The sequence below is a fragment of the Drosophila ananassae genome, chromosome 2R (genome assembly GCF_017639315.1).
Source record: "Drosophila ananassae strain 14024-0371.13 chromosome 2R, ASM1763931v2, whole genome shotgun sequence".
Taxonomy (NCBI): domain Eukaryota; kingdom Metazoa; phylum Arthropoda; class Insecta; order Diptera; family Drosophilidae; genus Drosophila; species Drosophila ananassae.
The window spans coordinates 18,535,523-18,557,089 of record NC_057928.1 but is presented as its reverse complement, the minus strand read 5'-3'; the positions used below and the strand labels follow the sequence as shown (position 1 = coordinate 18,557,089).

The 21,567-nt window shown below is 47.0% G+C and overlaps 2 protein-coding genes across 3 annotated transcripts; one reads left to right on the top strand and one right to left on the bottom strand.

Annotated features, from left to right (window-relative positions):
* The first annotated feature begins 1,072 nt into the window (after nt 1–1,072).
* LOC6493060 (altered inheritance of mitochondria protein 3) lies at nt 1,073–12,715 on the top strand. 2 transcript variants are annotated; one of them, XM_001956931.4, is made up of 6 exons: nt 1,073–1,553; nt 4,294–5,511; nt 9,615–9,886; nt 10,772–11,155; nt 11,220–11,626; nt 12,505–12,715. In XM_001956931.4, exons 2-5 carry the CDS (start codon nt 4,620–4,622, stop codon nt 11,580–11,582), a joined length of 1,911 nt encoding a protein of 636 aa, XP_001956967.2. In that variant the 5' UTR covers nt 1,073–1,553; nt 4,294–4,619; the 3' UTR covers nt 11,583–11,626; nt 12,505–12,715. The 2 variants fall into 2 exon arrangements, with proteins under 2 accessions (XP_001956967.2, XP_014764196.1); XM_014908710.3 differs by lacking the exon at nt 12,505–12,715 and having other exon boundaries at nt 11,220–11,875.
* Nucleotides 12,716–13,314: 599 nt separating this feature from the next.
* Nucleotides 13,315–20,956, bottom strand: LOC6506931 (CLIP-associating protein). Its single transcript, XM_001956932.4, has 2 exons — nt 20,147–20,956; nt 13,315–18,280 (listed from the first exon to the last, which is right to left on the bottom strand). Exon 2 carries the CDS (start codon nt 18,242–18,244, stop codon nt 13,724–13,726), a length of 4,521 nt encoding a protein of 1,506 aa, XP_001956968.1. The 5' UTR covers nt 18,245–18,280; nt 20,147–20,956; the 3' UTR covers nt 13,315–13,723.
* Between the last annotated feature and the right edge of the window lie 611 nt (nt 20,957–21,567).

The following is a 21,567-nucleotide window of genomic DNA, read 5'->3' as shown; positions in this document are numbered from 1 at the left end:
TGATTATAGGATAGCTCCGTCGTTTTTGAAAATATGCTATGGGACTTGAAATATTTAAGGGGATTGTGGGACTTTTCTTTTGAAGACTGGTTCTGATGTTCCTATTGGTACATATTTCTTAAAACGTATTTTGATAAGAAAGTATTTAAAGGTATAAGTATAAAGAAAGTAAAAGGACTTCCAAAATAGTTTCCTGGAAAAGAATTTTTGATTAAACTACAATCAAGGTTTTTAAAAACATTAAAATATTTTACATTTATATTTATGATGGAAATAATATAGTATAGTTGAAAAACTTTAAAGCATTATGTTTCTAGAAGACTGTACATCATTGTGACATCCTGGCTAATCTTTCGAAAATTCACCTGCCTTGGCAATCGCCTACCTTTCCGCTTATCGGTCATCATAAGCTATGTTGGCCAAATGCCACAGGTTCACGTTGACGGACGGCGATAGAAACGCCTCCATATTGAGGTCCGGTACCGTTTACGCCGAAAAGCGAGCTATGGTTTTTCGCATATTGGTGGAAATCCGTGGCCCGGACATCGATAAATCGAGCCTATACATACCTCATTCACACTGAACGTGGGAAACCCCCAAGCGGGACTCTAGCGAAATTTTTCGCTGCGCACTCCCTGCTTTCTCTCGCTCTCGCGGCCACTCTCCTACGTCTCATTAGAAGTAACGCCACGTTCTAGATTCCTGGCGGCTGGCGCTCTGTTTTGGTTTGATTTCTGTTTTGTGCTCTAATTCGTAAGCAAAGGCGAATAGTTTCAAATGGCATTTTCGCGAGAGGATTCCGGAGAGGACACCCCCAACGTGCCAGAGAGAGAACGAGACGGACTGCAGTGGGTTTTCCGCCCTCGGCTCTCGGGGAAAAGCTCGCTCGTGGGCAGGTTGCCCATCGAATCGGGTCACAAAGTTCCCAGTGCAGCAGCTTCTGTTTTTCATTTAGTTTTTTTTCCTCAACCCTCCCCCTCCCTCGTTTGGTTGCTTTATTTTCCGTCTGCTCCTTTCGCTGCCTGTCTTTTGCCAGCTTTTCTGCTTCTTCCCAGCTGGGGCCTTCGGTGTATAAATGGCAGCGCGTCCACGTATCGCGTTTCAGTCTGTTGGACTTTAGCGCGCCAAGCACACGCAGCGTATACGTAATATCGCAGCCGTAGGCCACAGAGCGCACAGCTCACAGCTCACAGCTTGTAGGCCTTCGCATATCGCCGAGAACTGTGCTCCACCGATCGTTTCGGCCCGCCGGCTGCTCTTCGATTTTTCCCCGCGTGGCAAGAGTTTTCTCTTAGTCGGAAATCGGAAAAGTGCCTCTCGCCAGTGCGGCCATTGTGAACTGTGGCAACATTTTCAAATTTAACGGTATTTCCCCAAAGCGGTGGGGAGAGTTTTTGAAATCGCCAGAGAGGTTTTTAATTGAATTCGAATTGCGAAAATTGAATTTTCGCGAGGGATTAATAAAGCAGAAACATTTTGGCCGAAATTTAATAAAGCTAATTGAGAGTCTAACAAAGTAACTAAAGTTTAAAAAAAGGATAAATTTTAGAAAGGTAATTAAATGCAATATTCATAATAACTCTTAATTTTTATGTGTTTTTCTAAAGGATTTAATACTCAAAACTACAAAAATATTTATAAATTGAATTATAAACTTTATTAATTTTTTTGTTTAAATCATTTTAGATATTTTAATTTAAAGCTTAAAACACACTAAATTACTTCACAGAAACATAGTTTTTCCTTTTTAATTTTTGGCGACACCCTCACTTGCCTATTGTCTTGCCCCAATTATTGGAAATCCTCCTGCTCGCAGGAGCAACTCAATTAAAATCGGTATATTCCGCACACCATCGAGCTCCAGCGCCATCGCATTTGCAAGCTCAAGCACATTGCACATACGCAGCGTGTGACGCGCGCGGGTCCGTGTAATGATTGTGTACACCAGGAGCAGCGTCACTCCATGGTGGTGCTACTGCTGGACGTAAAAAAAAATAAGATGGAAAATATGGAAAAAATAAAGTACAGAACACCAGGCAGAGCCTGAATGGAAACAGTGCAAGAGCTGAGGCGAACACCCGTCTCGGGCTGCTGTTTTTATTGATTTATATGCTCGGCAGTGAGTGGGAGGCTGTTGCTGTTGGTGCTACTGCTGCTGGTGCTGCTGTTGTGTCGCACTGTCCCAAAAAGAGGCACCACCAATACATACCACCACGCACGTACACACAGGCAGCAGGCAGAAGGCAGCATCCAGCATTTACATCCACTTCCGTTTCCTGCCACCCAAAGAGAATCCAAAGAACAGAGAGAGAGATAGAGAGAGAGGCAGACATTCTTCCTCGCTGGCAGTACAGATTGCAATTGCTTAACTTATTTCGAGGCTCATTTCATTTACGGCCACGACGGGCAACGGTTTTGTTTCACCTAACCCTTTTGATGAGCCAAAAAGGAAAGCTCTCCTTTCGCTGCTCTCTCTTCTGGAAGCTCTGTGGCATCCTCTCTCCCACACCGCCGCTCTTTTAGCCGGCTCGGCTCGCACGCTCTCTCTCTCTCTCTCTCTGTCTTGGCCAGCTTGTGTTTACATTGATTATGTTATCCACTCCCCCGCCCCCGTGTTTGACTTTGCTAATAGAGTTGTACTACCCCACGGTGCTTCCCCACCTCCCTCCCACTTGCTAATTTGCTGCCAGGACATCATCGTCATCATCGCATAGAGCGTCACCCGCCTCGGCTCCCCGATCAATAAACAGGTTTCCCAGCCACCTTCTGAACTTCTGGACTGAAACACCCACTAGCGATTGCCGTCAATTATTATTTTTCGCCTTTTTTGTGTGTGTTTGAGGTTTTTGCACAAAAAAAGTTTATTAATCAATAAACGCACACGTCAAGCGCAAGCTTACAGAAGTACTTACTAGTGTACTGTACACGGAGAGAAAAATATGGAGAATAATTATATTTAAAAATATTTTGGCCTTATCTTAATATCTATATAAAAAAAAAGTAAAACATCAATGATTTAATAAAATTATTCATTGGAAATATATATTTTACATTTTATTTTGAATCTTAAGAGAGGACTATCAGGATTATCAGGATATACAAATGCAGTATTAATATTTCATTTTTATATTCTAAAAAGTCAATCTTAACTACAAACTATTAAGTATTATTAAGTAAAAGTTTTTCTCCCAGTGCCAATGTTGATGTGGGCCGATGGGTAATGTCCTGCGAGTGGGTGGCGCTTAAGAGAAGCTGCTGGAAGACGAACGTCGCTGCCTTCCGACGCCTTTGCCGCCAAATCCCCACCACTGTATAGGGCTCCCTGCCTCCCACTGCCACTCCCACTGCCCCTTATCAATCCCACTCCAGATGTGTGCACTTTTGTGGCTCATTAACGGTTTGCATGCGGCCAAAATGCATGTGGTTATTCATTGAGGATGGTGGTGTTGGGCCAGATTGTGTGGGTGTGAGTGTGAGTGTGAGTGCGAGATGCGCTCGATAAGTTGAGTGGCTGTTTGTTTTTGTTGCACTTGTTGTTGCGGTGGCTGTGTGGTCTGTGCTGCAGCTGCAGCTGCCACTGCCACTGCGTGAGTGCAAAACAAACGGAATTTTGCGCATGGCCCGTCAGATGATGCACCCGCCAGAGTGCTTGCCACCCCCCTGTCTCCTGTTTGAAATGGGGCATCTTCAGCCAGAGTCGTTGCGAGTCGGCGTCCGTAATTTATACATAACAACATGCCAGGGATATTTGGCGAGTGGCAGCCTCTTATTAGCATTCACGGAATTCCAGGATAGCCAGGATTCACTTCAAAATCGCATTCAAGTGTTCACATTCTTGTTCATTTTTGGTCAGACTTTTTCAGAAAATAAAATAGTAAAGTTTTTAGTCCTTTTTAGTCCTTTTTTTATTTATTTAATCATGTTGTAAGCCATAGATTATAATAATAGATCTAGAAATACATGTAACTCCTCAGAAACACACCTTATGTGTGTGTTAATTTGTGGCGCATAAGTAAGACACCCCCTAAAGGACATCCAGACCATGTAGTGAACATAAAATGTTATTGGCCCGATGTTAATTGAATTGTCTGCGTGGTCCTTCGAACGCAATTGTCTCGTTATTTGCCATTTCCATCTGAACAACTGTTTAACGATCCCGACCCTCCCATTTCCTTTCGGCCATCACATATTCGGGCATTAAAGTGCAGGCAGCCCAGGACGCTACATTCGTAGTGATAATAAACCCCACCCACCCGCACTCAGCTCATCCCGATTTTCCTTTTTCTCCGGCAGGACAATAGCAGGAGCCCCTAAAGAAAACTGCAAGTGTGGCGAAAATTGATTCCAGCATAAATAAAAGGCAGTGAAGCGTGGTCGGACAAGGATAACGGGCAGCGGCAGAGGCAGCGGCAGCGGAAAGGATTTGCGGATTGGCGTGTAGGTGGCTAAAAGGGAAAATCAATAATAGCCACATGTAAGAGGACACCGTCGCTGGAGAGGACACCGTGGCAATATGGTGGCTGACGTCCACAGGATGGGGCAAACGACTCCTTGCTACCACGAGTGAGCAACTGCCGGGAGCTACGGACGGGTGTGAGCGGAAGAATTGAGAGCGGAAAATGTCGGACAGATATCCGGGCAGCTTTTACGATCAGCCGCATTATCCTTCGCCCCATCCGGGTGCCCACGCCCACGCCGCCGCCGCCATGTCGCACTATCCACCGCAACCCTACCGATCGGGCTATACCGGCTACCACCCGTACAGTGGATACGGTTACGGAGCCTCCGGCACGCCCTCCTACATGCCCAACTACTATCGCTATGCCCCGTATGCCTCGCCGCACTACAGCCAGCCCCACCAGGGCATGTTCACGCCCGCCGGCCAGCAGCTGATCCCCTCCAGCGTGCTCCACTACCCGCCCAGGTCGCATCCAGCCTACCAGCCGCAGCACTCGGGCTACGAGCAGCCTGCTCCCTCGCCCTACAGCTCTTCCGCCTCATATCAGAACCGGGGATTCGCTGGCTACGCCGGGTACATGCCCCCCGGCAGATCCTCCACGCCAGCTCCGAACCGCACCGTCTTGCCACCGAACTACATGGAGCCACTGCGCGGCTACAATGAGCAGCATGTGAACCTGCAACAGCAGCAACATCTCGGCCACCAGCAGCAGCAACACATGCCCCTGGCAGCCACACCAAAGCTGGAGGAGCCCGAAATCGAAGTGGAGGCCGGAGCAGGATCCCCGGCCCAGCGATTGACGACCTCGCCGCCCATGATAAGTGCCACCGGGACGGACAGCGGCATCAGCAACTGCAGCACCCGAGCCCGCAGTGACAGCAGCCAGAGCACGCCGGTCTATAGCGGCGAGTATCCCGTGAACATGTCCGTGGAGTCCGCCTCCTGTGTCCCTTATCACTGCCCGGCAGACGGGCGGGATTACGAGGAGGAGGAGCACCCCCAGGAGGAGCGAAGGGGGGCGCGACAATCCGACACTCCGCTCGATATTCCCGGTAAGTTGTCAGCTTTTTTGTCTTTTATTTTATCGGAGCTCCTGTCGCTCGTTCATTACACTCTATTTAATTTGCAATTATGCGCTGCCGCGAGGGAGTATTCGTAAATTTATGCAAACATATGTCAAGGCAGATTATGTAACAAGTATTAAAGTCAGCAAGGGGTGGCGGGGTGGCGGGGTGCCGGCCACCGACCGAGCAGTTACTTCAACTGAAATCAGCGATTGAAAGAACAGTGGGTGGCATCGTCTTGAAACACTATTTTATGAGGATTTAACAGGAAAATAAAGGATAATATTAAAGTAGACCATTTTCAAATTGGAAATAAAAGCTGTAAAGCTTCTTGTAAAACTGAAAATTTTAATTTTCCATTTTTTTAATTTTTGAAATGGAAAAATGTGTATAACTTGGCTAATACTCCGTCGATCCATAAATGTTATACCTTCCCGATCTCAGAACTTTCTGTAGCTTTAGTTTCAATCAAAACATGGAACCGGAAATTTTGAACCATTTTTTGAAATTTTTCAAAGGGGTCATCATTTTGGCCAAAAATTGGCCAAAAACTTTCGATTTTAATTTTTCAAACTTTTGATGCAGTTTAAGTCGGATTAGATCCCTGATTCATAAATGGTATTCCATTCACAGATCGGTTGAGAAATAGTTAAGATATACAAAAAAAAATAATTAAAAAGTTTCGATTTTGGCCAAGTTAAAAAGTATCAGAAACGGACCAATTTTGGTATATTTGTTATGTAAAAATTGATATAACTCGGCTAATACCTAACCGATTTATAAATGTTATACCTTCCCGATCTCAGAACTTCGAGTAGCTTCATTTTCAATCAAAACCAGGCAACAAAAATATTGACCCATTTTTCGAAATTTTTTAATTTTTTAATCATGATGGTACTGATTTTGGCCAAAAATTGAGTCAAATTTTTTGTGTTTGGTTTTTCCGATATTTTGATGGAGATCGAAGGGGAAAAGTTCTCTGATTCATAGTTCGTAGTTGGTTTTCGTATCGGTTACCAAATAATTTATCTATTCACTAAAAAGTGGGTCAAAAGCTTAGATTTTGGCCAAAAAAAAAAATATCGAAAACATTTATCCAAATTTGTAACTTTGTGAGGGAAAAGTGTGCATAACTCGGCCAATATTTGGCAGATCTAGGAATGTTATACCTTCCCGAGCATTGAACTTCTAGTAGCATCATTTTCACTCAAAACCTGGCCAACTAAATTTTGACCCAATTTTCGATATTTTTGTAAGGGGTACATCATGATTTTGGCCAAAAATTGAGTGAAATTTTTTTTGTATAGTTTTTTCCCATCTTTTGAGGCAGATCGAAGGGGAATAGTTCACTGATTCATAGTTTGCATTTGGATTTTAAATCGGTTACCAAATAGTTAAGATATTCACTAAAAGTAAGTCAAAAGTGTTGATTTTGGCCAAAAAAAAAAATATCAAAAATGTTGATCCACTTTTGTAAATATCATGATGGAAAAGTGTGCATAACTTAGCTAATATTTGACAGATCCAGGAATGTTATACCTTCTCTAGCACAGAACTCCTAATAGCTTCATTTTCAATCAAAACCTGGCAATACAAATTTTGTTCCATTTTTCGAAATTTTTCAAAGGGGTACCATCATGATTTTGCCTATAATTTGGAGGAAAATTTTTTAGATTATTTTTTCCGATCTTTTGAAGCAATTTGCAGCGGATTAGAACTCCGATTCATAAAAGGTATTCCGTTTTAGAATGTACCCAAAAATATTTAATTTTGGACATTCCTACTAGTACCATAGTGCAGACACAGTGTTCTGCTCGATTCCGCATGCAAATTAATGCAAGAACTGTCCGTTCGTGTTGCCGTCATCGTTGTCAGCGTGGCCGGAATGTCAGTCCGTCCGCACGGAGGAGAGCTCCTGGGCTGCTGACGAGCGGCGGTGTCCGTCAGGCTTGCCAACCAGCTCGTCATTCCCCTCCTGCCCTCCAGTAGCTCCTCCGCCATCTTCCCTCGAAAAAAACCTGACAGCATCGCACCGACGTTTCGCAAACACTCAACCAATCAGCGTTGGTTAACTGCTGAAATACTTCCGCTTCCCGTCACGAGGGGGCGATAAAGGAGCTGAAGCATGGTGGGTTGGGGGATGGGGGCTGTAGGGCCTACGTCATGGCTTTTAGCTTTTGAGGACTTCAAAATTAGCTGTCTATTTAGGCACGCCAATCCCCGAGACCGAGACTCCGGAGTCCGGACTCTGGCCCGTGTGTGATGAGGTGCTTTCACATTTTTTTTTGTCGTGTGTGCAAATCAATAAGTCAACTGTGAATGTTGGTTGTGGGCGTGGCGCCGCCCAGGTGCCCACCAGGTGCGAAGCGAGTCCACAGACATTTTTTTCACACAAAGCGTTTGGCAGTGCAAACAAAAGTTGTACAGAGAGAGAAAAAATAGGGATAAAATAGGTATATAATTAAAATTTTAGTAATTAGTTTCAAAGAAGATCTACCATGTAGTAAATTATTATTTTTTAAATATTTTTGTTTTATTATAAAAACCATTCAAAAACCATACTATCTCTAATTTTAATCTCCCTGTTTGGGAATGTTTGTCAGCTTGTGTGGAGCTTCGTCGTTATCAATGGGCGTTTGACTTTTACACACACACACTAGCACCCTCGTACTCACACCACCCCCGCACTCACACATGCACGGAGTAGTATCTAGGGGTGTCTTTCCCTCTGCGAAATGTCATCACAGGCAGAATGTAAATGAACTTTACAGCGTAATGCGGTGGTTGCCGCCGTTTCTGTCGTTTCTGACGCTTCTGTTGCTTCTGCTTTTGCTTTTTAGCCACTGCCTTTGCAGCTTTGCCACCGTTTGGGGCACATACACCTACCACCCATCCACCCACACAGACGGCAAACACACCCAAAGCCATCCAGCCCAGCGGCACATACACGTAATAATCGACTGGGTGAAACAAGAACGACACCCCGGTGCAATAGCCACCAGCTCGAATTCAACTTCAACCTCAACCTTTGGCCTCCGCGTCGAGGCAAAAATCAATGTCCGTTCTGCCAAATAAAGAGCAGCTGGCGGAAAAAATGCGAATGCAATTTTAAGGGCTTACAAGGGATAAGTGAGTGGTTGGCCTTTTAATAAAGTTGAAGTTTCCCGCCAAATGTGAAAAAAACAACTTCAAAAAAGAGATAAAATGATTTCAGTTTATTCAAATAAATCGTTAGATTTTCTCAACTTATTCCTTAACAAATTGCAATGACAACTTGAATATTTCCAATTAGTAGCCTAGATTTGACTCAATTTTCCAAAAATAATTGATTTATTGATGCAATTGATTGCAGCTTGGGAGGCATTGCAGTAAATGCCAAAAATATATTACCAAGCTGGCTGGAAATACGTAAACATTGCAGGCCGAGTCGCGAGTCGCATGCGCCGAGAAGTGCGCTACGCTTTTTGTTGATTTTCTGATTCTGCTCCCACTTCCGCTCATTCCCATCAAACCATGCAAAGCCATGAGTGCATGAGTGTTGGTGAGCCACGTTCAACAAGTGCCATCGCACTCTCCGGACATTCCTCTCCGATAACGGTTACTCTCTCTCCGGCCTCGGGGAAAATATTTGATAAGCGCGTGCGAAAAAGCCCTTTTCTGCTTGATTCCGATTGTACAGGGAGAAAAAAATTGAATATTTATGAAATAATTAGAAGCTCTGCCTAAAAGGATGGTTTTCTTCTGTATAATAAGAAGTATTTTCTTAAATAATATTTTTTTAAAAATAAAAGTAGTAAGAAAAATAAACTAGGCACCAAAACAATACGAAATATAGGTAATAACTTGGCTTAATTTTTTAAGTTTATAGAACTTTTTCTCAGTGACCCTCCCAATGGTCAATTTGCTGGGCCTGGTTTTTAACCCTTGATAGCCGCCTGCACGCATGACAAAATAATTAGAGGCCCAGAAATCGTCAAGGGGCTCCCCCGAGCGAAATCTTTTTAGCAATATTGATTTTCCTTCGACTCCTCTGAGCCTCCTGAGCTGGGCTGCCTCAACTGACGATGGGTGTTTTCCAACTTGTTTTCCAGATGACATAAGCGCGACAGCAGCGCCGTCGACTGCGACTGCGACAGCGATAGCGGCAGCGACGTCGCCAGTGGCCACTGATAAGGCAGCGAAGGCACCACCACCACCACCTCCACCCCGGCCACCCACTCCCCCGGATGTTGCACGGCGTGCGGAAATCAATTTACAGAAGGAGACACCCACGGATGAGCCGACGACGCCGCAGGATACTGCTGCTGCTCCTGATCCAGTGCGCGAGACTGCAGCTTCGGAAGAGCAGTCCGAAGGACATGCGGTAAGTGGCGGATCAAATCGAATTAGCGGTGACTACGGCGATGGGAAAAATGGCAAATTAAAGCTGCAGGTGCAGTTCGAACTATGGGACTGGATTAGCAATTTAATTAAAAGCCAATTGCTGGCGGTTTCGTGTCCTGGCAACTGGAAACGAAAAAAGTCCCAGAGGTATTCGGGAGATTGGTTAATTGAAAATCAGGGGAGTCTGAGCTGCAGCATCGACACAAATTAGGGCAAAGCATCGAAATGACGAGAGCCTGATAATGACAGCCACCCACTGGCGGGCAAAGTCATCATCCTTTACGCAGGACATGCGATGTGTTGGGCGAAAAGAGAAGGCCAAAAGTGAAATGCGTTTAGCTCCATCGACCGGCTTTCTAGGTAGCTCCTGATTGAGAATCATTGGGAGGCAGAGAGAACATAGAAGAGAGAATGTGAGAAAGCTGTGCTCGTGAAAAGCTCCAGAAGAGAGAAAGACGTGGGCCGGAAGCCACTATTTACAGGGTGTCCACAAAAAAAGGGGCGCCTATTGATTTTTGGGGCGCTACGTTGAACTTCACCCGGCTGGCTGGCTGGCTGACTGGATGGCTGGCTTACTGGATGGATGGATGGCACGTTGGTCGACTGGCTGGCTTCAATTGGAGCTCATGGGGGGTTGGGAGGCGCAATTGGGGGTTGCCTGGTAACATGAGCTGCCAGCAGCGAGCACGCGCCGGCTGGCTGGAGGGAGTGAGGGCGGAGCATTGGTAATCCTAGGACTGGGAGCTCAAAGTTCTTCAAGTGTTCGCCACTTGAGCGTAACAACTTTCCTGCTGCCTCGTTTCCTGCAGCTGCAAACGGCTCGGAAAAAAACTAAATCGATTTTCTGTGTTTCCACTTGCAACAGCAACAGCAGCAACATCCTGTGACGTTAGCAACCTCGTCCAACTGGAGTCCATCGCCGCGGCGCCCGCGCACTCCGCCTGCCCCTCAGAACTCTCCCATTGGCTTTGGCCAATCCACTACAATACCACCAGCTTTGGCTCCTTTTCTCCAGCAGCAGCAGCAGCAGCAGCAACACCAGGCTGGCAACAGCCTCAAGAGGAGTGCAACATCTGGCAGGAATCGCGGCGGCAACAACAGCACCACCTGCAACAGCAGTAGCAGCAATCGCATCATAGAGTGCGATCTCATTCCGAGCAAGAAATCAAAAAGGAAGCTGTCCAAAAAGGAGTCTGGAGACAGTGAGAACTTGGAGGGTGCGGAGTCCACGGTCAGAGAACAAATTAGGGTGAGCCTAGAACTAAGCCTAATATTTAACCAAAAAGTAAATCTAATATTTCTTATACACACAGGACATCAAGCCGCTGCCAGGATTCCTACAGGCCTTTGGCTCCACCGAGATCGGGCGTTTCTCGGAGAGATTTCTGCAGACTCCCGAGTCGCTGGTGGAGCGCCTGGCCGAGGAGTACGCCAGCAGCTCGCCCATTAGCTTCCCAGCCGGAGGCTATGTAGAGTCCCCAACGCCGCCACCGACCCCAAGCAACTGCTATCCCTATGAGGAGCCCAACCACAGCAGCTATCCCAGGAATAGAATGCGTAGCAACTACGGCTACGAAATGGCGGACTACATGGCGTATGAGCGATATGCCGCATACGGGGCGGGAAGACCGGCAGGAAGAGCTCGCTACGGGGAAATACGCTGCAATGGCTACTAGATGCGATAGATCGGCGGAAGAACTGGGAGGATATATAGCCTAGGGTTAGTGTTGTTGTAGTCGTGCATAGTCGTTGTCATTCGATATTCTCTGTGTGTGCCTTTTTCGGTCAAAAATTGAACAAAGAATGCCCCGCGTTGAAGAGTTTTTGTTGTTCGGGGGAACTCTTTCAAAATTTACAATTAAAAACTAAAAACAAAAAACTAAAAAACAAAAGACAAGAGAAACAAAGAGCCAAAATATTGTTAGCAAAGCATCTAAATCTACATGTAAATCGAATAATCAATTAAGTAGTTCAATGTATTTTAAGTCAAAGGAATGAGTTGGAATCGAATCCCACTGTACATACAATTGCATTTCGTAATCTAGAGTCTAGGGAGGAAGGAGCTACTTGGGCAGTTGGTGAAGGGATCTAAAGTTTTTATTCTCGACTTCTACTCATAATGAGATACACTCCAGAGATAGTTTACAGCACCGATAGTTACCCACTCCAGCAGAGGAACTCCAAGAAACACACACATTTTAAAAAGTCTTAAGATTAGAAAGGAATATGTGCCATTGAAAAGTATCTTTAATGAAACACCACAATTTAGGAGTTACGTTTATGTACAATACAAATTAAAGTTTAACTACGGATGATTAATGTTAAAGCAATCGAGTACATTTTAGTCTAGGACACACTACTGGTAACAGGATACAGGACATACACACACAGCCAACACACGCACACGCACACACACAGACTCGAACCACCGCACTACTATATCTTTGTACTTGGCAAAATTGATTTATCCTCCATCGATATCTATTCACTAACAATTTATTCATTTCTGTTGTATTTGAGTGCCTTAATTTAATTGATTTCTAATATTTGTAATATGTGCGTAATGGATCGTAACGAGTTTCTATGATTTACTTGTAGAGCGAACAAAAAAATAACAACCAAGTTCAGGTTTCAAATGGGCCCAACAAAATTTCCACAAAAAAAATATAAAACCAAAATGGAAGTCAAAACCGAATTGAAATGAAAACAACCGAAATTCCAAACACATCGAGCAACATTCAAAAATGTTTAATAGCAATTAAAAAAAAAGAAAACTAGTTACCCCCCAAAAACGGAAAATCAAAGTCTATGGTGGCATTCGACATTTTATGCCAAAAACCCTTTTCAAAAAAATAAAAATCTTTCTCTCCCTTTAAAAAACAAAAAAAAAAAAAGGAGAAATTAAAGAATAACAAGTATTTAGTATAATTAAGTCCAATGTGTACATAAATATTTGAAAGTTTGAATTTTATGAAATAAATCGGAAAAAGGTAAATGATTAGAAGAGAATGTTGGTAAATAAAATGCTAACTGGTTGTTTACATATATTGTATTTTTGGGACTGTTGTTTGTTTAACTGTTTTATTTGTTTAATTAATTTATAAATATTATTACATAACCTAGAAGTGTTTATTGTTTTGTTTTTATATCATTTGTGTGGGTTTTTGTGTTTTTTAAATTAATTACAAAAATAGTTCAGTTGTAAGAGGAGCGAACAGTAATCGTATAATAGTAGTTAGAATTTAGTTGAGCGGAAAAGAGAAATCAGGATACGACAGGTGGCTGGAACTAAAATACAAAAGTTATCCTTTCACAAAAGCGATAGAGTCTCTTACGAACTAAACAAAGGCTCAGAAGCTGGCTCAATAGGTCGGGGGGCGGGTCAGAATACAACACATATAACTGAGCGATTTTGGGGGATTATCTCCCATTTTTGGGGTCTTTAATTTGTAAGGTGATGGGGGTGCGGAGGAGTTGGCTACAATTTAAGATTTTAGTACACACTGCTGGCTTGCTGGCTTGTTGCTTGTCGCTTAGCGCCGTACATGTTACATATAGTTTGTTCCGTTTCTCTGCGCCGCATTACATATATATATAGTCGCGTGAAACTGTTACAGATCAGTAGCGTTATCGGTATCGTTATCGTTATCGTGATCGTGTCGGATCTTCGGTAATAATTAGTTATAAATAATAATTAGTTAATGTTTTACATCCGGCATCTGGGTGAAGTGTTCATCGCCCCCCCAGCGTCCTTCGGAAACCGTTCGAAGGACGTCTTAGTGTCTTATTTGTTGTGATGAAGGTACTCCGCCCGCAATCATGAGGACGAAGCCGCCGACGAGTTCTTGGTGGAGTTGCCACCGCCGCAGCTGCCGCCTCCGCCTCCGCTTCCGCCAATGGTGTTGCGCTGCTTCTCGATGTAGACATTCAGAAGGCGCACCTTGCTGGGATTGAGCGCCGTCAGCTTCGGCTTCACCTTATCCTCGCCGAGGACGATGTACAGCTTGACGATGCAGAAGACGGCCGCCTTGCGGACCATCGACTGGGTGTCGTCCGCCGACCTGGCCAGGTTGGGGAACACGATGTCCAGGTGGGTCTCCGTGATGTCGGAGCCATGGTTCTCGGTCAGCTCCAGTAGAATCTTGATGGCGCATAGGTTCGTGGGGAACTCGCCCGTGGCAATCACCGGATTAACAATGTTAATCGACAGATCGAGGGGGAGTGCGGGCGCTATTCGCGGTATCATCGAGTCGATCTCGCGCAGCGCCTCCTTGCTGTGCTGATAGCACTGGATGATCTTCAACAAGATCAGTTCGAGGAAGTGCAGCCAGTTGTGGCGCATCTTGGCACTGCGCATTATCTTCCCGAGCACATTCAGCCCGGCAATCACCACATCGGTGCTCTCCGCCTCCAGGATGTTCAGCAGCATCCGCATAATCGAGCGGAACTGCTTGTTGGGCAGCTCGCAGCTCCCGCCCTTGATGCATATGCCCAGGTTGGTCAGCGCCGTCTGCAGCAGCTCCACCGGCTGGTCCTTGGTCAGGGTCAGCGACACCCTCACAACCTCGCTCTCGGTAAGATCGCCGGGCAGGATGACCTCCCCGTTGCCAGCATAGCTCACCAGCATGTGCTTTCCTTCGCCAGTCGGCTGGGGTGATTTTCCCGACGATCCCAGGTGTCCAGTGCGTGGATCACGCTCCAGATTGTCCAGGCGCATGGTGGCCGACTCGGGCGTGTTCGACTGGGTGGTGTTGGCCGAAGATTGCGTCTTGGAGTTGGAAGACAAGGAGGCGCACGAGTCCTGCTGCCCCTGATCGTGGTACTGCAGATGCCCGTTGAAGCCGTTGGGGGCCATCTGGTACTGACCGCCGAAGACCGTGCGGATCTCCTCGGAGGTCTTCTGGATGTGCTGGATAATGCTGCCGTCCAGCTCCAGCATGGAGCAGTCCTGCTCGACGGAGGACTGGCGCGAACGGGGACTAGTGGAGCTCAGACTGAGCTGGTGGTGGCTCTGGAGCGAGGCGAACGGGCCCACCGAGGGGCTCTGCAGCGGCTTGGGGCTGCTGCTGCTCAGCGGCGAGCTGCTTGGCGAGTTGGCACCAGAGTTTCCGCTCTGGCTCTGTCGGCGCATGTGCGACTGGATGCAGGAGCGGGCAGAGTCCTGATAGCCCTTGGGCAGGTTGGCCAGTAGCCGTGTCATCTGTGGAGTGTTGAGGTTGTACAGTGCCACCAGGCAGCTCCTCGCCTGGGAGCGCAGCTCCATGGACTTCTGGTCGGCCGCCAGCTGGGCCAGCTTCAAGACGGTCCGCTCGCAGGCCACGCTTTGGTCGCTGGGGAAGTCGCTGCTCTTGCAGTAGGTGTTGGCCAGGTCCGTGAGGAACCGCAGGATGGCAATCCGTGTCTTAGTAGTTGGCGTTTGTGTCGAGTCCGATATGATGCGGAACAGCTCCTTGAGCTGCAGCTGTGTGGGGAAGTATTCGTGTACGACCTGGAGAGTCTTCCAGATCTTGCTGTGCATCGAGTTGAGAAGGTCGGTGCCCAGCTTGTTGAAGAGACGGGTCAGCAGGATGAAGAGCCAGTCGTGCAGCTCGGGGGCATGGACCAGAATGAGCTCCGTGACGGTGTCGAGGAACAGGGAGTACACCTTGGTGTGGGTGTCCATGAACATCTTGCGGAACATGTCGAGGACGCACTGCAGCTGCTGCTGGGTGAGCTCCTTGCCGTCGGCCAAGTACTGGGTGAGGCTGATCAGCCCGTCCTTTCGCTCCGACCAGTGGGTGCTGGCGCAGTACACTATGATCGTTTCGATGTCGTCCAGTGGTGCCCTCTGGATGCTCCAGTCCAAGCGGGTGTGACTGCCGCTGAGCGAGTAGTTGGACTTGTTCCGGGTGTAGCTCGAGTCGAAGGAGCGCTCCGAGCAGACTGAACTGGCTTCCGAATCGATGTCATCCGACTCGTCGCGTCCCAACAGCTTCCTACCCATCCGCATCCCGCCTGTCCGCATATAGTCACCGGATGCGTAGTCACCCTGTCCATCCTCGCCGTGTCCCAGTACGTTTTCCGCCTCACGCGATTGTGCCAGAAGGCGCGCTGCTGCCGACGGTCTTACCGGGTTATTTCTCTCCGGCGTCCTGCGTGCGCCCGCTCCCGTCGAGTACATACTCCGCTTCATGAGGCCGCCACCGGCTCCTAAACGCGTGGGACTTGTTTCTCTCGAGCTGGCCGTGCTTCTTGGTATTCCGGAGGCCTTCTTGGGAATGGCACCGGTAGCTCCGCGATAATAGACACCTCCAACGCCATACTGATCCCGCAGCTTTGTGCTTGGCGAGGTAGATCGCGATCCCGGCTGGGACTGGGACACCCCGGCCCGGCCCCTGGTGCGGGGAGTAACCGTTCCCGGTGTGGTGGCCGGTGTGCTGCCACTGTTCGAGTTCAGGCGTGGTCTGGGAAGCGACCCGGATGACGCTGCTGCCGCTCCTTGGGAGGAGCCTTGTGAGGAGTTGCTCTGCAAGAGAGGCTTCTTCTGTCGGGAGTACATTGTGTACTGCGCCCGGGCCTTGGCCCGCTGGGCTGCTGCCGTGTCCACTGCCGAAATGGATCTCACGCTGGCCGCAGGCTTCTGCAGTGTGCCTGGTGCCCTGCCGATCCGCGACACTGTGCGCCGTGACTCCACCGATGTCCCGCAACTGCTGCCACTGCCGCCACCTTCTCGCTCCCGCTCCAGGGCCCGCTGCGCCGCTATGTCCAGAGTGCCATAGATTTGATCCGCCAGCTCTGGGAAGTGTCGCCTGAAGATCCAGTAGGCACACCGGGAATGCCGCCGGGCCTCGCTGTCCGCGTCGCCAATGGACTTCTTCAACGTGTCCTTCAGCACGGTGGCGTGCCGTTCCAGCGCTTTGGTCTGCCACTCCTCGAACAGCAACACCATCAGCTCGCAGAGAGCCGCCCGGATGTCCTTCGACTTGGACTGCTGCAGGGTGTCCGTGTAGATCTTCAGCAGCTTGGGGGAGTGGGTGTACTTAATGATATACTTCAGGGCCAGCGTGGAGGCAGAAGCTATGACCTTGGCGCTGTTCTGGATCAGGTTGATCAGCTGCTCGAGGATGCCGAAGGCGAAGGTGTCGAACTTATTTCTCAGCGTCTTGGACATGTAGGCAATGGTGATGCACGCCTCGCGGATCACCTGCGAGCGCAGCTCCTCCTTGAGGATGTCCAGAAAGCTCAGCGACAGCTCCTTCAGCTGCACGGCTACGAACTGCGGCTGCACGTGGTACTGGAGGATCAGGAGAGCCCGGATCTTCTTCAGCGCATCCACTCGCTTCTCCCAGTCGGCGTTCTTGTCGCTGATGATCACAAGTATCTGTTTGTAGATGTCGTCCATGTCCTTGGCGTGGAAGATGCTCAGCTGCGGCACCAACTCGAAGCTCGCCTCGAAGATCTCCATGGTGACTGCGCCCGCATCGCCGGCCACATCGTTGGTGCTTGGCTTGGAGCGCACCGACGAGGAGGCAGACGAGTGCAGTGGCCTCTTGATGATCCGGCTGGGACGCTCCTTCACACCAATGTTGTCCGCCTCATCCAGGCCATGGCCGTTGCCATTGCCATTACCGTTGGTGTTCTTCAGCGCGGAGGGGAGCAGGAGGCCGTCCTTCTTCACCTGATCGAACTTGATCTCCAGCAGGGCCAGCTTGGAGGCCTGCATGTCCTCCATGCGGCGCAGGTCCGGCCGCAGGCGGTCGCCCACATGCTTGTAGATCTCCACAAGCGTCTGGATAGCCGCCTCTCGCACGTTGACAGTCGGGTCGCCGAGGAGCGCGCAAACGGGCGGGATGTACACTCGCACACTAAGCTGTTGCGTCCCATATTCGTGCAGAGTGTTGACTATCGTTTGCAGAAACTCTTCTCGCACTTTTGCGTTCTTGTGCTTGAAACATGTGGTTGCGAGTTTGTCAACGAGTGCCTGTGGCGGCAGGACACGGTGCTCCATGAGGTCCCTGAGCAGCAGCTGCGCCTTTTCGCGGACTGTATCCCGACTGTCGCCCAGCCGATCGATCACATGCGGCAGCACTGTGGCGGTATACGCATTGAAGTCGCTGCCCAGACGCTTGATCAGCTCGGAGAAGGCCTCCAGGGACTTTTGGGCGATCTTGAAATGGCTACCAGTCAGCCAGGGCATCAGGCCGTCGATGAGGAAGCCCATGTCCGTGCAGACGATCGAGTTGGTGTCGTCGCTCAGGAATGTCACCAGGTCCTCGGCCAGCTGCACCTTGACGCGCATGTCCGCCTTGGGCATCTGCTGGATGAATCCGTCCAGGTCACTAGGTTTGCGGTAGGCCATCGTTCTTTTTTTATTCTCTCTTTAATGCAGCAGCAACTGAAATGGGGAAACGAGAATTCAGGATTAGTTCAACTGCAGCACTTTGCGGCGAAATTAAATTAAAATTTCAAAGGACCGGCCCGTAGCGAGATACTGTTGGAATCGAAAATTGATGACTGGGCCAGGACAGGATGAAAATAAATTTACTGGAATTACTTCACTTGTGTGGCGCGCACGGAAAAAAACAGTTTTTTTTTTGTTTGGTAGTTTGGATGTTGTTACGTCTACGTTACAAAAAACATTGAGGGTTGAGGGGAACGACTCTCACCGGGTCTATGAAGTATCAAGTCCAAGGCTAAAGCGATTCAAGTTTTTTTTCTGTTTAGAGTTTAGAGAATTTTCTTTGGGAAATCAAGGGATAGGGCCTCTTGGCATGGTTTTACCAACTTTAGTTGGTCTTGGATGGAGACTGAAACTCGATGACATTCTAAGCCTTTTCTTCGATGGAACTCATTTTAAAGCGAATCTTGGAGTAAACATATCAACAATAGTTACTAATAACATCGCAAGATGGGATTACCAATCCATTTTATTTGTTTTTTTAAACAAGAATTCATAGAAACTAAGATAACATTTGTCGCCAAAATAAAAGAGCCAGTGACTAATAGAATGTGTTCCCGCCAAATCCCTTGATTTCCATCTCACTTCAGGCCTTCACAGAGTCACAGGTCTGTGGCATGCGCACTGGCCACCAGACAACAGTCAACAATTTCTGTGGCAAGTGAGGCAATTTCAGAGTGAAGTCACTGAGAGGCCGGAGCTAGAAAGGGAGTCGGCGGGGGAGAGCGTAGCTGGTGGTAGGTGGAAAGTAGGTGAACTAGCATGCGGGTGGGGATGGGCATGGACACCCGGATACTCCGGTGGCGGTAGAGGAGGAGGACCAGGCATCCAGATGGTGGGGCGTTGTTACGTGAAACGTGAATCATCTCGCCGAGAGCCGAGAGCGTGACGACGTCTCGGTTTCAGACAGTTTTGGAGGTGGGTTGGGGGGATGAAAGTGGGTGGCATGTGCGAGACCAGAGGAGCTGAGACAGGAAACTCATCCGTGGATCTGTGGATGAATATGGAATATGAATATGGATTCATATTGAAATTGTGACTATTTTTTGGAGACTCTGGCGTCACAATTCAGCAATTTGCGTGCGTTGCGAGGCACTGGTATATATGGTATGAGATAATATAGCTAAATGGCAACAATTGCCAAGCAACAACAGCGACTTGTTGAGAGCGAGAACTCGGAGGTGGAACTCGGAAGAGAGCCCCCAGAGCGGCTCTCCCCCGACCAATTAGCATTTGCATACGCAATTTTCTATTTATAAAATAAAATAAAATAAAAAAAAAAAAAAACATCAACAAACCGAACTTCTGACTCTAAAGGCCATCGCTACACGCTTTCGTAACTACTTCTCATGATTCCATTAACTATTCGGATCGCTTTCCGGCTAGTATTTGATGTTTCAGGGCTGTTTTGTTTTGGAATGTGTTTCCCCCGATAAGATAGTGGGGGCATTTTAATCAAAAATTGTTGGGTGGGTGGGTGGGTGGTGGAGGGCGTATCTTAACCTAAAACTGAATGTTTGCCAACAGCTGCACGATCATCGAGCGAATAATGAGAATCAAATCAAATATTTCTTTTTGTTTTTTTTTTATTGCCGGCATTTGTTAAATGTCACACTCGAGACAGAGAGAGAGAGAGAGAGAGAGAGAGCGCGAGAGGAGAGTGAAACGGAAGCACCTTCACGTATCTTTTTTTAAAAACTATTTGTATTGGACTTTTCGTATCTTTGAGATACGCACTCACACCTACGAGAGAACACACACTCACACACACACACACACACACACACACACACATTGGCATACCTATTTGCAAATCCGGCTGCGCTGCTCTGGTGCTCTTCTTCTTCTTCCTCCGCCTCCGCCTCCTCTTGGCGAAGATTGTTATGGGCTGGGCCCCCGCCCGCGTACCGTTTCTCGAATAACAACTGCTGCTTGTTGTTGCCCTTTGGCAATCTCCAGAATTGATTTTCCAGCCGAGTGCAGCAGAATGTCTTGGCAAATCCCGCAAATACACCTTCCCCGTTGACTAAATTTATTTTACAAACACAGCCAATTGAACAATTGCCCCTTTTTACTTTTTATTTTTTTTTTTTTGTCGATTTTAAGCAGAGATCACAGTTTGCTCTTCCTCTTCTTCTTCGCCTTCTTGCTCTCCTATTGCTATATGGTTGTTGTTTTTGTATTTGTTATTTGGGGCCAACGCAGTCAGTTTCACTTTGTCATTTGTTGTTGTTGTTATTGTTGGGGTCGCTCCCTCACTCTACCGTTATTGCCGAGCAACAGCAACAACAGCGCACGAATTCCTCGGCAGCGCTGCTCGCGTCAGCTCAGCGCTCACTTTTTTTTTTGTTTCTCTCGATTTGTCGCGGTGACGCCAGAGATCTGGAGATTTTGCACTTGTTTTTACGGTCGCCGAGCGGTCGGTTAGCCCGGCAAACATCACATTTTGTTCAGCCAGGGCATGGGTTCTGCTTTCTCGCCACTCTTGCTTAGATGGTTATACAGTTTTTCTTAATCAGCAGCGATTTTGCCAATCCGTTGCGTTGCGAAAAAAATGAAAACAGTGTGGCTGCATGGCGCAGCAGAAATAATACCACACTTTTTTGGTATATTTAGTGTTGGAAAAGTTCTTTTGTTTTTATCGATGTGACATATTTAATGTTATCGATATTTTAATTTAATAATTAAAAAATAATTTAAAAATACCAATAAATTAATATATATAAATAATAGCTGAAATGTATATGAAATATAATTCGAATTAGTTAGATTTTACTCTGGATTTATCGATTTTCTAATATTGGTGTATTATATCATAATTTGAACGTTTTTTAATTTATAAGCTTGGACTAAAGTTCAAGTTGTTTAAAAAAGAGTAAAGTGGTTTGTTTTTAATCTTTTTGACAAACTTGTTTCGATTACTTGTAAATTATATAAATCCGGTCTTTCATTATAAAATAACGGTTTTCTATTTTCAAAAATATACATTTTTAAAGAAAAAGTTTTAAAACCAAGTTTTAAAAGTTTAAAATTTGAAATACCTTAAGTTACGAATGGGTATGTTTTGCATTTACGAATAGCTACTGTGGATCGCAGCGTAAATTGTCTTGATTGACGGTTCTATTTAAATAGCCTTTTAAATGAAATATTGCGGCTAGTAACCAGAATTACATACTTACTAAGTTGCCAAGTGGACGGGCACGTGTCTGTAATCGAACCCATAT

Coding starts and splice junctions, on each gene's coding strand:
- LOC6493060 (XM_001956931.4), top strand. CDS start 4,620: ATGTCGGACAGATATCCGGGCAGCTTTTACGATCAGCCGCATTATCCT. Junction 9,887..10,771: donor AGCAGTCCGAAGGACATGCG/GTAAGTGGCGGA, acceptor CACTTGCAACAG/CAACAGCAGCAACATCCTGT. Junction 11,156..11,219: donor CGGTCAGAGAACAAATTAGG/GTGAGCCTAGAA, acceptor TTATACACACAG/GACATCAAGCCGCTGCCAGG.
- LOC6506931 (XM_001956932.4), bottom strand. CDS start 18,244: ATGGCCTACCGCAAACCTAGTGACCTGGACGGATTCATCCAGCAGATG.